We start from the raw sequence: 15879 nt of genomic DNA, 5'->3' as shown, positions 1-15879 counted from the left end.
GAGACCAGCGACCTGCTGGTAACTAACGTAGACATCGGGTATCCAAGGGACGGGTGTCCTTTAGATACCCGATGTGTACGTTAGTTACCAGTGCGCTGATGCAGGGAGCTGGTAACTAGCGTACACATCGGGTATCTAAGGGACGCACGTCCCTTGGATACCCGATGTGTACGTTAGTTACCAGCTCCATGCATCAGCGCGCTGGTAACTAACGAACACAGCGACGCCGCGCGCTCGGCGTCGCTGTGCTGATCGCTGGTGAAGCTGTCTGTGTGACAGCTCACCAGCGATCACATAGCGACTCACCAGCGATCCTGACACGTTGATATCGTTGTCGGGATCACTGGTGAGTCGCTATGTGTGACTCCAGCTTTAGTTTAGGTTGATAACTCATAGTGGTGGGTCCAGTAAGGAACAGAGAAAAAGGAGAGGTCTGCAGCTCTAAGGAGAAGCAAGTGTTGATGAGAAACACCAAGGTTACTTACCGGTAGCCGGTTTTTCCGGAGCCCATGACAGCACACATGAGAGGGGATCCGCCCAGTCAGGACAGGAACCTTACTGAAGATAAAAGGGGCGATACCTCTCCCTCGCTTCAGTTGGTTTACAGAGCATGAGAGGCCCGCCGGGTTAGTACACATGGTAAAACTATCACCACATTATATCTAACTAAAAAAAAAGCACCCAAACTATAGTGCACACCAAAGGAGTGAAAAGGGGGGGGGGGGAATACAGGTGCCGTCATGGGCTCCAGAAAAACGGGCTACCGGTAAGTAACCTTGGTGTTTTCCCGTCTCCCATGACGGCACACATGAGAGACTTTTGTAGAATAAGACACCTTAGGGAGGGACCACCGCTTGAAGCACCCTTCTACCAAAGGTTAGGTCAGTAGAGGAAGATAGATCAAGTCGGTAGTGCTTAAAAAAGGTTGAAGGTGAGGACCAAGTAGCGGCTTTACAAATCTGCTCAATCGATACCGCAGCCTTCTCTGCCCAGGAGGTAGCCACGGCTCTGGTGGAGTGAGCCTTGATGCCTTCTGGAACCGGAGCGCCACTTGCGGAGTAGGATAACATAATGGCCTCCCTGATCCATCTGGCAATGGTACTCTTAGCAACCCCGTGCCCTTTTCTACTACCCTGAAAGGCTACAAAAAAGGGACTGATCTTTCCTCCACTGACTAGTTACTGACATATTGTACTATGGCTCTTACATCTAATGTATGGAACTTTTGCTCCCCAGGGTTTCTAGGATTGTTACAGAAAGATGGCAAGGAGATCTCCTGAGTCGTATGAAACTTTTGGACTACCTTGGGGAGATAGGCCGGGTCTGGTCTTAGAACCACTCGGTCATCCAAGATCTGTGTATATGGAGGACATATAGATAGAGCTTGTAGGTCGCTCACTCTTCGGGCTGATGTTAAGGCTACCAGTACGACAGTTTTAAGTGTAAGTAGCTTTGGTGACAGCTCTAGTAGTGGTTCAAAGGGATCTTTTGTTAAGGCCTCTAAGACTAGATTGAGGTTCCAGGGTGGTATCTTTGGGATAATGACCGGCCTTGACCTGCCACAGGACTTTATGAATTGGGACACCCACCTATTGGCTGCTAAGTTGCAGTTATATAGGGCCCCCAAAGCTGAGACTTGGACTTTGAGTGTGTTAGTGGCTAACCCCAAAGAATTCTAGGATAGGTCCCACTGGCGCTACATCCCCCAAGGGTTCCCCCAGGAAGTCTAGGAACTTTTTCCACGTTCTACCGTAGATTTGGGATGTTATAGGTTCCCTACTTTTCAACAGGGTGGAGACTAACCCTGGAGAGAATCCCTGGTGACTCAGTAGCGCCCTCTCAAATTCCAGGCTGCTAGATGGAAGCCTTTCACCCGAGAGTGGACCACTGGTCCCTGGGAAACCAGGTCTGGAATCTCCGGTAATATCCATGGATCTGTCACCGACATGAGTCTCAGAAGGGAGAACCAAGGCCTCCTCGGCCAAAACGGAGCTATAAGAATTATTCTCGCTCGATCCTCCCTGATTTTCCTGACCACTATTGGGATCATGGTTATCGGGGGAAATGCATAGGCCAGGATGAACTTCCAGGGTATTTGTAGGGCATCTACTGCGAAGGGGTTTTCCCTTGGATTTAGTGAGCAGAACTTCCTGACCTTCCGGTTGTGTGCGGTAGCGAACAGGTCTATTTCTGGTTTGCTCCAGGTCTGAACTATTTGTTGGAAGACTTGGGGGTTTAGGGACCATTCCCCTTGTCTTAGGTGCCTGCGACTCAGGAAGTCTGCCTGCATATTTTCTACCCCCTTTATGTGCAATGCTGTGATGGATAACAGATGTTGTTCTGCTAGCTGGAAGAGTAGATCCGATATTTGCACCAGGCCCGAGATCTCGTTCCCCCCTGGTGATTGATGTAGGCTACTACTGCCTGATTGTCCGTCATGACTCGGGAGTGGCGGCCCCGAAGTAAAGGAAGGAAATGTTTCACGGCTTTTTCCACTGCCCATAGTTCTTTTACATTTGACCGTGATCCTTTTCTAGCGAGGACCAGGTCTCCTGTATTGAGTGGGATCTCAGGTGTGCTCCCCATCCTGTGGCACTCGCGTCTGTTGTAATGATGTCCTCGACTGGTTGCCACGGGACACCAGCTGTTAGATTCTTTTCTACAGTCCAACAGAGCAGGGAATCTCTTACAGCTACTGAGAGACAGTTTGCCTTCAAAATGTCCTTTTAATTGTTTCTGTGCTGACAGAACTTCCCACTGTAGTTGCCTCAAGTGGTACTGCGCCCATGCTACCGCGGGTATGCATGATGTCAACGAGCCTAAAAGGGACATTGCGTTCTTCAGTGTCATATTTGGTCTTTGTATTGCTGTGCGAGCTAGGCCTCTTATCTTGGTCACTTTGCTCTCTGGTAGGAGGCAGCGTTGTTGCTCGGAGTCCAACATCAACCCTAGGAAGGATTGCTTTTTTACTGGGGTTATCCTTGACTTGGGGATGTTTACTATCCATCCTAGTCCTACTAGAATTGCTATCACTTCCTTCACTTGATGTGTGCAGTGGGACTCCGACCTCCCTATTACAAGAAAGTCGTCTAGGTATGGGACGATCACTATGTCCTTGGAACGAAGAAAAGACATTACTTTGGCCATCACTTTGGTGAATACTCTGGGGGCTGTAGACAGGCCAAAGGGCTGCGTATTGGTAGTGTTTCACCTGCCCCTGGACAGAGCGCTACTCTCAAATATTTTTGATACTCCCGATGAATTGGGATGTGATAGTAGGCATCTTTTAAGTCTATCACTGCCATGAGGCAATGCTGGAACAGGATCTATGTGGCCGTGTTGATTGACTCCATTTTGAAGGAGCAATTGTCTACCCACCGAGTCTCCTCAGGTTGACAATGGTTCTCCAAGAGCAGTCTGGTTTTTGTATTAAGAAGAGGGGGGAGTAGAACCCCCTTCCTTCTTCTTGCACTGGGACTTCCTGTAGGACTTGTTTTTTCACTAGTCCCAAGACTTCGTCTCCAGGGCCAGCTGTTGCTCTTGGGCTTTCCTTCTGGGTGTCATTATGAAGGTATGCCTGGGCGGACGGATGAATTTTATTTTTAAACCGTCCTTTATGTTTAGGACCCATGTACTGGGGGAGATATTTGCCCAGGCGGAAAGGAAGAGAGAAAGCCTTCCCCCTACCTCCGGCCCGATGTCATTGGGGAGATTTTTTGGAGGAAGTGGAGGGCCCTTTAAAACTATAGCCCGATTCTCTTCTTTCTTTAAAGTCCCAGCTTTTTCTATCTCCCAGGGGACGACCCCTGTTAAATCTCCTCCTCCGAAAGGGCCGCTTTTTAGGTTCTCCCGGAAGTCGGGAAAGCTTTTCTTCCTATCCCCCGCATGTTCCAAAATCTCTTCTAGTTTTTTCCGAAGAGGAATTGGCCATCGCATGGAATGGAACATAACCTATGTTTTGATAGTAAATCTCCGGGACACCCTTTAAGCCACAGGGCTCGTCTTGCTGCGTTTGACAGGCTTGCTGCTCTAGCTGTCAATCTTGCGGAATCTGCTAGGAAAGCCGCTGCTCCGTGTATCAGTGTCAGATTAGACAGAATTTCGTCCCTAGGAACTCTATCCCTGATCTGGTCCTCTATTTGTTGTAGCCAGACCATGAGGGCACGAGCGGTACAGGTACCAGCCATCGCTGGCTTTAATCCACCTGCCGAAGCTTCCCAGATATGTTTTAGGAAACCATCTGCTTTTTTATCAAGCGGGTCTTTCAACATGCCCGAGTCCTCTAATGGTAGAGATACCTTTGAGGATTTGGCTACGGCCCCATAAATTTTTGGGACTTTTTCCCCAGGTCTCTGAATCCTTTTGTTCAAAAGGGTACCTTCTTTTTGATGTAGAAGGCAAGCCCCCTGACCTCTCAGGTTTTTGCCATTCCCTGTCAATTAGGGCCTTTATTTTATCATTTACAGGTAAGGTGCGTTTTTTCCTTTCCTCCAAACATCATATCCTCCAATGATTTAGGAGTCTTTTCCTCCTTAAGGCCCATTGTAGCCCTAATAGTTTTGACCAGCTTTTCCCACATCCTCTGTTGGGAAACATGGACGGCCGCCTATATTGCTGTCCGAGGAGGATTCTGAGGACTGAGTAGAGGAAGAGGAGGTGGAGGGGGACAAGGATCTTTCCCGCCCCTTCTGCCCTGGCGAGGCCTATGAATCAGAATCCCTTCTATGACCTCTTTTATCCTTCTTTTCAAGGGCTGCCTTTAGGGAACCTTTCACCTCATGCTGTATTAACGCCTTAAGGCTGGTTACCAGATCAGGGGTTTCCTCCTGTACAGTTTTATTTATACAGACAGCGCAGAGGTCTTTCTGCCACTGATCTGCCAGCGAGTGTTTGCATAGGGCGCATTCTCTATTTTTAGTTTTGCTGCTGGCCTTCCTTGACCCCTAGTGATCAAACAGAGAAAAAAGGATCCCCGTTACCATAAGGGTGACATTCACGTAGATCACTCACCACCGCTGTCAATCAGGGGTACCGATCTCGGAGGCTCCTCAGATGCACTCGTGACGTTTCTTCTGGACGTCTCAGAGTCATGCCGGTCGCGTTTACGACTGCCGCTCCCACCACTCGAGCGGCTGCTCCTGGTATGCTGGCGGCCCGGCATCTGGCGAGAGCTCTTGCTGCTGCGGCTGTCGCTGCTGATCTTGCCCCACTTCCATCATGAAGCCTTGAGCATGAGTGCGTCTTCTGTGGTCATCCCCCTTATGTAAGGGAGATCCACTGCACTCTCCGCCTCCTCCGGTTACCCCCACAGCCCCTCCCCCCCCGCCTTGCCGGCCGGCATTTTTTTCCTATGGGCGCCGCCATCTTGGATCCTGGCGCCACCTCCCGAAGTCACGCCCCTTCCCAGCGTGCCCTGCGTGTGACGTCAGAGGTGCCCGACCCGGAAGTGGCCCGCTGCTTTCTCCATGCTCCAGGATGCGGTAGAGGAGGAGAGGGCGGCGCGGCAGCCACGGCAGAGCCCCAGGACCCCAGGCCGTGCTGCTTCTGCGCCCGCTCGGACGCGGAGCCCCGGGGTACCCGCGAATGGCGCTTCCCTCTCCCGATGCATGGCGCCCAGGACCCTGCCTGTTCTTCCACGCCGGCACGAGAGAGGGGCAGGTACGCGATCTTCAGTACACGGGTCCCTGTCAGGACAGGAAACCCAACTGAAGCGAGGGAGAGGTACCGCCCCTTTTATCTTCAGTAGGGTTCCTGTCCTGACTGGGCGGATCCCATCTCTCATGTGTGCCGTCATGGGAGACAGGAAAATGTAGTTTTAGCTGATAATAAAAGGACAGCCTATTCAGTTATGTGAAGTTGCATGCACACACAAAAAAAAAAAAAAAAAAAAAGTCAACATCTCCCCCACCCTCACACACCAAAGTTTCTTGTGCTATTTTGTGTTAATGAAATCAAAATGACACATGTGAAATGTGAATGTCACCACAGCGTCAATCACTGAGGACATATAGCTTCCCTCGATGAACAATAGTAGAATGCTTTACTATTGGATAACATGTATGCCCTTAGTCATTAAACCAACTTTTCCTTTCCAGGAATTAGCTGGATTGTTTTAATGCACTCCTGTTATATGGCATAAAAAGATACATTGGTTTTATCCCCATATGAAATACAATCCCCATATATAATACAACATGCATTTGAGCAATCCTGTTAGAACGTGTGACACGAAGATCTGCTTATCACAGTAATTTGATATCTTTCTGTACACTGACACTTGCAGCTGAAGTCTGTTAGGTATTGTATGTCACATGCCACAGCTATGTTCAGCACATAGTTGTGAATATGGGCCCTTCTCAGCGCTCACATGTAAAAGAAAATCAATAATGATTGTTGGGTGTGGGGAAAAACAATACAGCAGGACAGCAACTCAAGAAGGCCCACGGAAGTGCCACCCTTATAAATGAAAACACAGGAGATATCATTCTACAGAAAAACAGGTCTTAAATATAGAGGAAAATGTGTCATTGAGAATGTCAAAGCAGGTGTGAAGATTTATGCTGAAGGATATTGCTGATCACTGTATGTGTGGGGCCGTATTGACAGGCATGCTGGGCATAATTAGAAGTGCTTCTCGCTAAATTAGAATATCATCAAAAGACGTAGTTACTTCCCAGTAAATGGATTTCTCAGAGCCCATGACAGCACAACGGAGAGCGGGGATCCACCCTTCAGGGACAGGAAACCTACAGATAAAAAAGCCGGTACGTCTCCCTCACATTAGCTGGTTTACAGAGCATAGGAGAACCTCCAGGTTATTTGTCAAAGATTAAACATTTTTATCATAATACTTATAAGCAACATTCCGTGTCTATGCATAAATCACACAACAAACAATGAAAGCGTGCTCACCCACACGTGACGGAAGGGAACATAAGAGTGCTGTCATGGGCTCTGAGAAATCCCATTACCCTTAAGTAACTACTTTTTTCTCCTTCCCCCATGACACCACCATGAAGAGAATTACAGAGAATTGTATCTTATGGAGGGACCACAGCCTGTAGAACCCTTCTCCCAAAGGTTAGATCAGAAGAAGAGGCTAGGTCCAGCTGATAGAGTTTAAAAAAGGTAGAAGGTGATGACCAAGTGGCAGCCTTACAGATCTGCTCTATTGATACCTCTGACCTTTCTGCCCAGAAGGTTGCCAATTCTCTCGTGGAATGAGCTCTCAACCCCTCCATGGCGACATTCAAACTAGATGAGTAGGCCAACGAGATTGCATCTCTTATCCATCTTGCCAAGGTACTTTTAGAAGTCTTAAGTCCCTTCCTAGGCCCCTGAAAGCACACAGAGATCCATCCTTCCTATACCCCTGGGTGGACGCTAGGTATTGAACCAAACACCTTTTTACATCTAATGAGTGGAATTTCTTTTCTCTTGTATTTTTGGGGTTGGAAAAAAGGAGGGAAGGACTACCTCTTGGGACCTATGGAACAGAGATGCTACCTTGGGCAAATAAGTAGGGTCGAGTTTTAAAATAACCCTGTCTTCTAAGATCCTAGTGAAGGGAGGGCCTGCAGACAAAGCCTGAATGTCATTCACTCTACGGGCTGATGTTAAAGCCACTAGAAGAACGTTTTAAGGGACAGAACCTTGAGCAAGGCAGAATCTAAGGTTTCAAAGGGGGAACCTGTTAGGGCTGATAAGGCCAAATTTAGATCCCATGGCAGCAATTTTTGGATGGTAATGGGCCTAGATCTTGCAGAGGCTCTAATGAATCTTGCTACCCAAGTATTGCCTGCTACTTCAGGATTGTATAGAGCCCCCAGAGTGGCCACCTGAACCTTTAGGGTGTTCGTAGCCAAGCCTCGTTCCAACTCATTTTGTAGGAACTCCAAGATAGTCATAATTGGGACTCCATCCTGAACGCTAACCCCTGCTGAGGTAGATAGGATTTTTTTTTCCAGGTCTTACCGTAGGCTTTGGTAGTGACGATTTTAAAGTAGGATGGAAAGCAAGTTTCGGGAAAATCCTCTGTCCCTCTCTGATCTTGAACTATGGAGCAAAAGGAGTCTACCTTTGTGTTGTCGATGCTGTCGAAGAGATCTATGACCAGGAGACCCCACATTTCCACAATCTGATTGAAAGTGGACTCTTAGCACTTTCACCCTGTTTCAACTGTGTGTGTGTGTGGCTCAGAAAGTCTGCCTTGTAGTTTTCTACCCCCCGAATGTGGAGTACCGTCAGAGAGGGGAGATTGCTTTCTGCCAACTGGAAAATCTGAGTTGTTATATCCATCAAGGCCCGTGATCTGGTTCCCCTCTGATGGTTTAGACAGGCCACCACCAACCTGTTGTCCGAAAATACTCGCAGGTAATGACCTCGAAGGGTATCTAAGAACTCTATCAGGGCATAACTGACTGCTAATAGCTCCTTTTGGTTTGAGGATACATCCAACTGCTAACCCGTCCAAGACCCCCCTGAGTAACCCTGTTGTCCAGGTGAGTCCCCCACCCCGTGGGGCTTGCATCGGTGGTGACTACTCGAGACACTGTGGTCACCCAAGAGATTACCTTGGTGAGAGTGCCCAACTCTTTCCACCAACTCAGGGAAGGATTAGTTCATGAAGACCATGCCATACAACATTCTAATTGACCCTTTAAGGAGACCTGTTTTTTTTTTTTTTTTTTATAAGATGTCCCACTGGAGCCCCCTGGTGTATATTTGGGCCCACTGAAATGCTGGTAAATAGGAGGTTAGGGAACCTAACAGGGACATGGCCTTTTTCTCAAGGTCATGGATGGGTATTGTAATGCCCTCAACACCTGACACACAATTTTTTTTCCCCTTTTGTCCTCTGGAAGGCAACACTCTTGCTTCTGGGAGTCCAACATAAGCCCCAGGAACTCGTGAACAGTCTTTGGCTCGATCTTTGATTTTTTTAGATTCAAAAGCCAACCTAGGTTTACTAAAGAGGTCATTACTCTGTCTAGCTGTGTTTTTCAATGTTGGACCGAGTTGCCCATCACCAAGAAATTGTCCAAATAAGGGACAATCAAAATGTCCTGTTCCCTCACGTGCACCATTACTTTCGACACTAGTTAAACACACGAAGGGCAACTGACAAGCCAAAGGGAGGGGTCCTGCATTGAAAAAAAATGTTGTTTCTCCTTTTTTGAAGACCGCTACCCTGAGGAACTTTCGCGAGTCTCTGTGTTTTGGAAAATGATAATATGCATCTCTCAAATCCAGGACCATCATAAAGTCATTGGGAAACAATATTTTTATGGATGATTTTATTGATTTCATCTTGAAAGTTTGAGTTGTTACATACTTGTTCAATTTTTTCAAGTTTATAAATTGTCCAGAAGGATCCATCTGGTTTGTTTACCAGAAACAAATGGGGAGTAGAATCCTTCAGTCTTATCCTAAGGAGGGACCTCCTGGAGAACAGCTTTTCCCACTAGGTCCAACATATCGCATTGCAAGGCCCTTTGTTCCTCCGGGGAGGATGGTAGGAAGTCACTATAAAGTTCTGGGGAGGGAATGAATGATCGAAAGTCTATCCTCAGGCCTGACCTGATTAGGTTTAGTATCCAGGGACTGCTGGAAATCTTTCCCAGGCCGAAAGGAAACGGAATAGTCTGCCCGCCACCTGGGAGGGACCGTCACTTGGAGGGTTTCCTATCGTGAGAGATGCTTCGAAAGAGAAAACCTTTATTTTTCTTTTTTTTTCCTTGCCATCTATTCTGTTCTCTCGGGGGCCTCCTACAGAAAAATGTCCTACTCTGAAAAGACCGTTTGTATGCAGGGGTGGCCAGGTTACAGAACTCCCTGACTTCTGAAGGATGTCATCTAATGTTTCCCCAAACAGAAAATTTCCTTCACACGGGATGAAGCAAAATTTTAATTTAGTCTGTATGTCTCCCAGCCAGCAATTAAGCCAAAGTGCTCTACGGGCTGCATTAAAGAGAGCTGCAGACATTGTCGCAAGCCGAACAGAGTCAGCCAATGAGTCCCCAAGAAAAGCTGCAGCCCCCCGCATTAAAGGAATGGACTCTATTACCCTGTCTCTGGATATTCTATCCCAGAGCTGCTTTTCCAACTGGTCTAACCATATCATTAGGGATCTAGCAGTGCAGGTTGTTGCTGCAATAGCAGGTCTTAAACTGCCTCCTGATGTTTTCCATGCGCCTTTAAGGAAGGAATCTGCTTTTTTACCTAGTGGATCTTTTAAAACTTCCATGTCCTTGAAGGGGAGAGCAAATTTCTTGGAGGCCTTTGCTACAGCTACATCTAATTTTGGTGCTTATCCCAGGAGGTTGACGCTACATCCTCAAAGGGATATTTTCTCTTTATAGGGAAGGTACCAAATAGTTTTTCCTATCCGGTTTCTCCCACTCTTTTAATCAGGGCACGTACATTTTCAATCAGGGGAAATGACCTCCATTTTTTTGTGCCAATCCCCCAAACATTATATCTTGCACGTTTTTTTTCCGGGTGAGGGCCATTTACTCCCACAGGGGATCTCACCGCTTTAACCAGGCTTTCTATTTCTTCCAAAGGGAAACAGTGGCACCCCCTACTTCTTCATCTGAGGATGAGGAAGCGTCCGATGAACCCCGAGCCTCTCGCATACTAATGCCTGTCAACTACTTATGGCAACATTGCTAGTGTGTAGGTGCTAAGGGTAGTCAAATGATTTTGATAATGCTCTCACCCACACATCTCGATTATACCACTGTCAGTATATTCCAAGACTTTGATAGTACACCCTCCTTACAATTCACTGTTATCACTGGCTGTAATAAAATGCCCTTTATTATTACGTATGCAATGAATAGAGTAAAGGTGCAAAAGAGAAAAGATTCTCCTTGCGGAGAGTTCCAAGCCAGGGTAAGGAGACTTCTAGGCCATGAGAATTTAAATAAACAAATTGTCTCTTCAGAGAGAAAGACGACTTGAACTCTAGTGCCACCTGTTAGAAGTAGAAATCCATACTAATACAAGCCAGACACTCCATTTGCCCCTCATCACTGCAAAGCAGGAGCAATGTGAGAAGCCTTTGACTGGGGATCAAAGATCTGACTAGGGGTCTAAGATAGAAGATTTCTTTGTGGATAGAGAGCATAAGGAGACTTATAGACTTTTAGAATTGCTACATCCAACAGGTAGCGCTAGTCCTATTCCTCCTTGAAGAGGCCATTTGCATGTTTAATTACCCAGAGGAGCACTGCATGTCCTACCACTTTTATTTTACCAGACTAGCACTTTCCACAAGGAAAAACATTCCCCCGTGTACCCCTACGCAGATACCTCTCACTTTGCCAAATGAGATCCCCTGCTTTGCACTGATGAGGGGCAAACAGCCCAAAACAATGTCTGCAAATGGGGCGGCAGGTTTGTCAAGTGGCAAGGCTCATTAAAAGGGGTGATGTTCACTGTTAGGATTGCTACATCCAATAGGTGGCACTAGTGTTCAAAATTGCATCATCTCTGAAGAGGCTAGTTGCACTTTTTATATATAAACATTTATTAGAAGGTGTAAATAATATTCTTATAATTACTAGTGATGAGCGAACGAGCATGCTCGGGTGCTAACCGAGTGACTTCAGTGTACTCGAAAAATAAGTTCTGGTCCCCGCGCCTGCATGTCTCACGGCTGTTCGACAGCCACAACACATGCAAGGATTGCTTAACAAAGAGGCAATACCTGCTGTCGAACAGCAGCTAGACATGCAGACACAGGGACTCTAACAAATTAGCACCCGAATATGCTCGGATAACACTTTATTCGAGCACGTTCGCTCATCACTAATAATTAATAATTAGAAATTGTAAATGCCTTTGTGACAGGATTAGAAGACTTATGAGATACCTGGACATTTTTCACCAAGACACTTATGCATATAGCAAACTACATTTCCAAGAATATTTTATTTAAAAAATATATAAATCCTATAGTAAACCTACACCAAAAGGACACTAAAGTATGGGCTGGAAAGATATGTTGGGATTTTACAGCATCTGTCTGGATACCGTGCTACATCTTCAGTGCCTGGTAGAAGGCTGTATGGCCTAGTAAAGTCTTGGTTATATTCTGACATGTCCAGAATGCAAGTTACTCGTGAATTTCAAAAACTTACTAGACGGGTGGACATGTACATGCTCCATCACAGTTTCAACAGTGTAAAAAAAAAAAGCTATCTGCAGCTAATCCCGCACAGTATCAAATTCTATAACTTGATACTGGACAAGATAGAGTCAGGGAAACATGTGGCTGGAATCAAAAAACCTTAGAGGTTACAGTGGTGAAGCCACAAAACAGTGGCCTTCTAAACAGAGACATCTTATCAAAACTTTTATCGGCATTTGCCGAGTTTCATTGGCACACTATTAAATTACAGCCAATATCAATTCCAGAGGCAGGATCATCTTGTTATCAGCTAAATATCAGGGAAGAGTTTTAGCAATAAAATTGGAAAAACTTAAGTACCGTATTTTTCAGACTAGAAGGCGCACCCCAAATTTTGTGGTGGAAAATAGTATAAAAAAATAAAATATATATTATATATATATATATATATATATATTATATATATATATATATATATATATATATATATATATATATTAATAATAATAAAAGATTTTTCTATGATAGGGGTCCGTCTTATCTGAATTTAAGGTACCTTACCTGAGGGCTGGCGGTGGAAGAGCGGGGGTCACAAGACGCATGGTCCCTTCCTCAGGAAGCCGGCGGCGATAGAAGTGGGGCAATACTGCAGTCCCGGGATATCCCAGCAGTATGGTGCTTAGGGTCCGGTGTCGCCGGTGAGGCAGAGCAGAGTGCATTGCATGGAGCAGTGTCCCTCCCTCAGGATGCTGGCGGCAGAAATGTGGCGATGCTGCAGCCTGGTGTTCACTGTGAGCAGAGCCGAGTGCATCACTGGTTTCTCGGCGGCCATTTTCCTGAAGCCGAGGATCGTCGATATCTGAATCTGCGCACGCGCAGCCTCCGGCGGCCATTTTCCTGAAGTACACAGCCTCAGGAAAATGGAGCGCGAGAGGCCCAGCTGAAATTTCAATCCGCACAAACGCCGCCTCCGGCACCCCACGGTTTCAGGAAGATGGCCGCAGGGAAACCAATGATGCACTCTGCACTGCTCACCGCTGACACCGAGCTTCAGCATCGCATACTTCTGCCACCACCAGTTCCTGAGGAAGGGACACTGCTACACCACTGCCACAAGCCCACGGGAAGTCTGCGTTCTGGCTATAAGACGCACCCCCACCATTTTCCTCCGAAAAATACAGTAACTCTTTAACCGTGGTTTTGTCAAGATCAATCAGCAGGGAGCACTGCTCCCCTGCTTACTAAAGATTGATTGTTCAAGTTGGTGGTATTGTTGAACTGCTGACCCAAACTTTGGGTGTCCAATATGGCTAGCAGAGGCATCACAGGAGCTCTTGGAAACTCTATAGTAAAAACCTCGCAAGTGTTGCACTCTCGCATAGAAGGACTGGTCACTACAGCAACGAGTAGTAAAAATTGTAGAATTGAAAATCACTCCGTTCTTGAGAGCGAAGGGGATTTCAACTCACAAGTAGATAGCCAAGTTCCCTATTTTTATAACCACAGGCCAATTTTAACAATTTATAATTTTTAGGAACCCTTTTAATCCATACTTTGTCTGCAGCACTTTGTGATGATCATTCCACATAATTTTAAATAAGAGATTTTATTATACCCATCACCCAACTACTGATATTGATGATAATGTGTGCAAACTGTAAAGCGTTGCGGAATATGTTAGCGCTACATATAAAAAAAATTTTGATGTACATATGTACTATGAGTAATTAAAGAGGGAAAAAAAAAAAAAACACCAACAGAAACTTTTCTTACCTCACCGTTGTCCACTATAGCCATGGAGCTCATCTGACCACAAGCAATGCCAACAACAATCTTATTCTGTAGACAACTAGTTACTCTTCTAGGGATTGGTTGATTTGCCGTAGAGCCAGATCCAACTTGGCCTGAATTATTATATCCCCAAGCATACACCTTTTGTAACAAAGATAAATTTATGATTAATCAAAAATTGTGAGATAAAAAGAATCTAGAAACATACTGGAAGGTTGTAGATTAAATATTTCCAGGCTGCCTGAAGCCATTAAATGTCAGACTGGTCCACAAATGACTGAAGGATATTTTAGAATTTCACTACATTGCCCGCAGCTGCAGAAAAGGAAAGCAGGATGACAGACAGCAGGATTGCCCATGGAGATGGCAGATAGGAAGGCAGATGTGGTGGTAAACTAACTTCTGTACAGAGTTAACTGAAAACTGTGTATATAGTTTATAAAACCACTAACAATGCTTAAAGTGCATTTAAACTGAAAGATTATCTTGAAAGAGTGTCATTAAAAGAAAATATATATTACATTGTATATACTCGAGTATAAGCCGAGGCACCTAATTTTGCCACGGAAAACTGGTTAAAATTATTGACTCGAGTATAAGCCGGGTATGCAGTCACCTCATCCCTGTCCTGGTATATGTGGCTCCCCCTGTTATATGCATGGCTACCCCATCCTCCCCCTTGTATACATGGGTGGGCACGGCTCAGTTCCCCCCGTCCTCTCCACCCCCTCCTGGCGCAATCTCTGCACTTCCCAGTGGTACCGCTCACTAAAGTAATGAATACGCGCTCCACGCCTATAGGAGTGGAGACACATCCATATTCATTACTTTAACGAGCAGTAACACGTGGCCGCTGAACACAGGAAGAAGCTACCTCCCCAACAGAGATGCAGGGAGGACTTGCAGCGATCGCGCCAGGAGGGTGGTATGATTTGACAGCCGCCGACTCCTGCTGCTCCCCCCTCCCCCGCTGGCTTTCTGGGACAATGACTCGTGTATAAGCCGAGGGCCAGAATTTCAGCACAAAACAAAAAAAAAAAAAAAAATAATAATAAGTGCTGAAACTCTCGGCTTATACACAGGTATATACCACATACAGCGCCCACTGTGACGTCACAGAGAAAATAAATTCAATTGTTGAGAATTCTAAAAAATAAAGAAAACAAAAAACAAAAAAGTACCCTATACAGTTTTTCATTCCTTACAGCAGTAAATAGTTTGAAGTTTATCATCTCTCTCGTGTGTGTGTGTGTGTGTGTGTGTGTGTGTGTGTATGTATGTATCACCAACCAATCATGAAACACCTTTCATGTCACCAGAGCTAAGAAACTGAGCTGTGATTGGTTGTTCTGAGCAACAGTTTTCCTTGTAACTAATCACTAAGCATCTCTCATTTCACCAGAGTTGGTTAAAAGAAGCTGAGCTGTGATTGGTTGCTATGAGCAAGTATTCCCACTTGACGACATTTCAGCAGACACTGACATGGTGGGAGAAATCTAGCATCCCCGGGAACATAAGCTCCCAGCCATTGTCTGCCCCACAGAAAGGAGCAGAGAGCACATGACAGAAATGAATCCCCCCTCCCATGCCTATATCCCCATCACACATCCTCCATCATGTGGGCACATCTTCCCTCTTAAAGGGATCATTGGTATGGAAGTCAGAGCAAATCCATCCAGCGCTTTGGTTTTGACCCCAGGCCTCTCTTAAAGGGATCCCTGGTATGGAAGTTAGGGCAAATCCACTCAGCGCTCTGGTTCTGACGCCATGCCTCTCTTAAAAGGGATCCCCAGTATGGAAGTTAGGACCGTTCCACTCAGCGCTCTGGTTCTGACTCCAGGTTGACGGGATGATGTGGGAGATTAGTGGTTGTTTTCCGGTGGTTCTGGATGATGTGGGATATTATGGGTAGTTGTCCAGTGGCTCTGGCTGATGGAATGATGTGGGATATT

General features: G+C 46.1%; 1 protein-coding gene across 3 annotated transcripts in view; it reads right to left on the bottom strand.

Moving 5' to 3' along the window:
• The window catches only part of RCBTB2 (RCC1 and BTB domain containing protein 2), a 107381-nt gene that overhangs the window by 52086 nt on the left and 39416 nt on the right, over positions 1 to 15879 (bottom strand). For all 3 annotated transcript variants that reach the window (XM_073580237.1, XM_073580239.1, XM_073580238.1), the window contains one exon: positions 13910 to 14068. In XM_073580237.1, coding sequence (XP_073436338.1) covers positions 13910 to 14068 — 159 coding nt within the window. The remainder of the gene's footprint in view (positions 1 to 13909; positions 14069 to 15879) is intronic.

The sequence above is a fragment of the Dendrobates tinctorius genome, unplaced genomic scaffold (genome assembly GCF_039654945.1).
Source record: "Dendrobates tinctorius isolate UK_male_01 unplaced genomic scaffold, ASM3965494v1 ptg000064l, whole genome shotgun sequence".
Classification (NCBI taxonomy): Eukaryota; Metazoa; Chordata; class Amphibia; order Anura; family Dendrobatidae; genus Dendrobates; species Dendrobates tinctorius.
The sequence above is the reverse complement of the archived record's forward strand: the minus strand, read 5'-3'. Positions and strand labels throughout refer to the sequence as shown.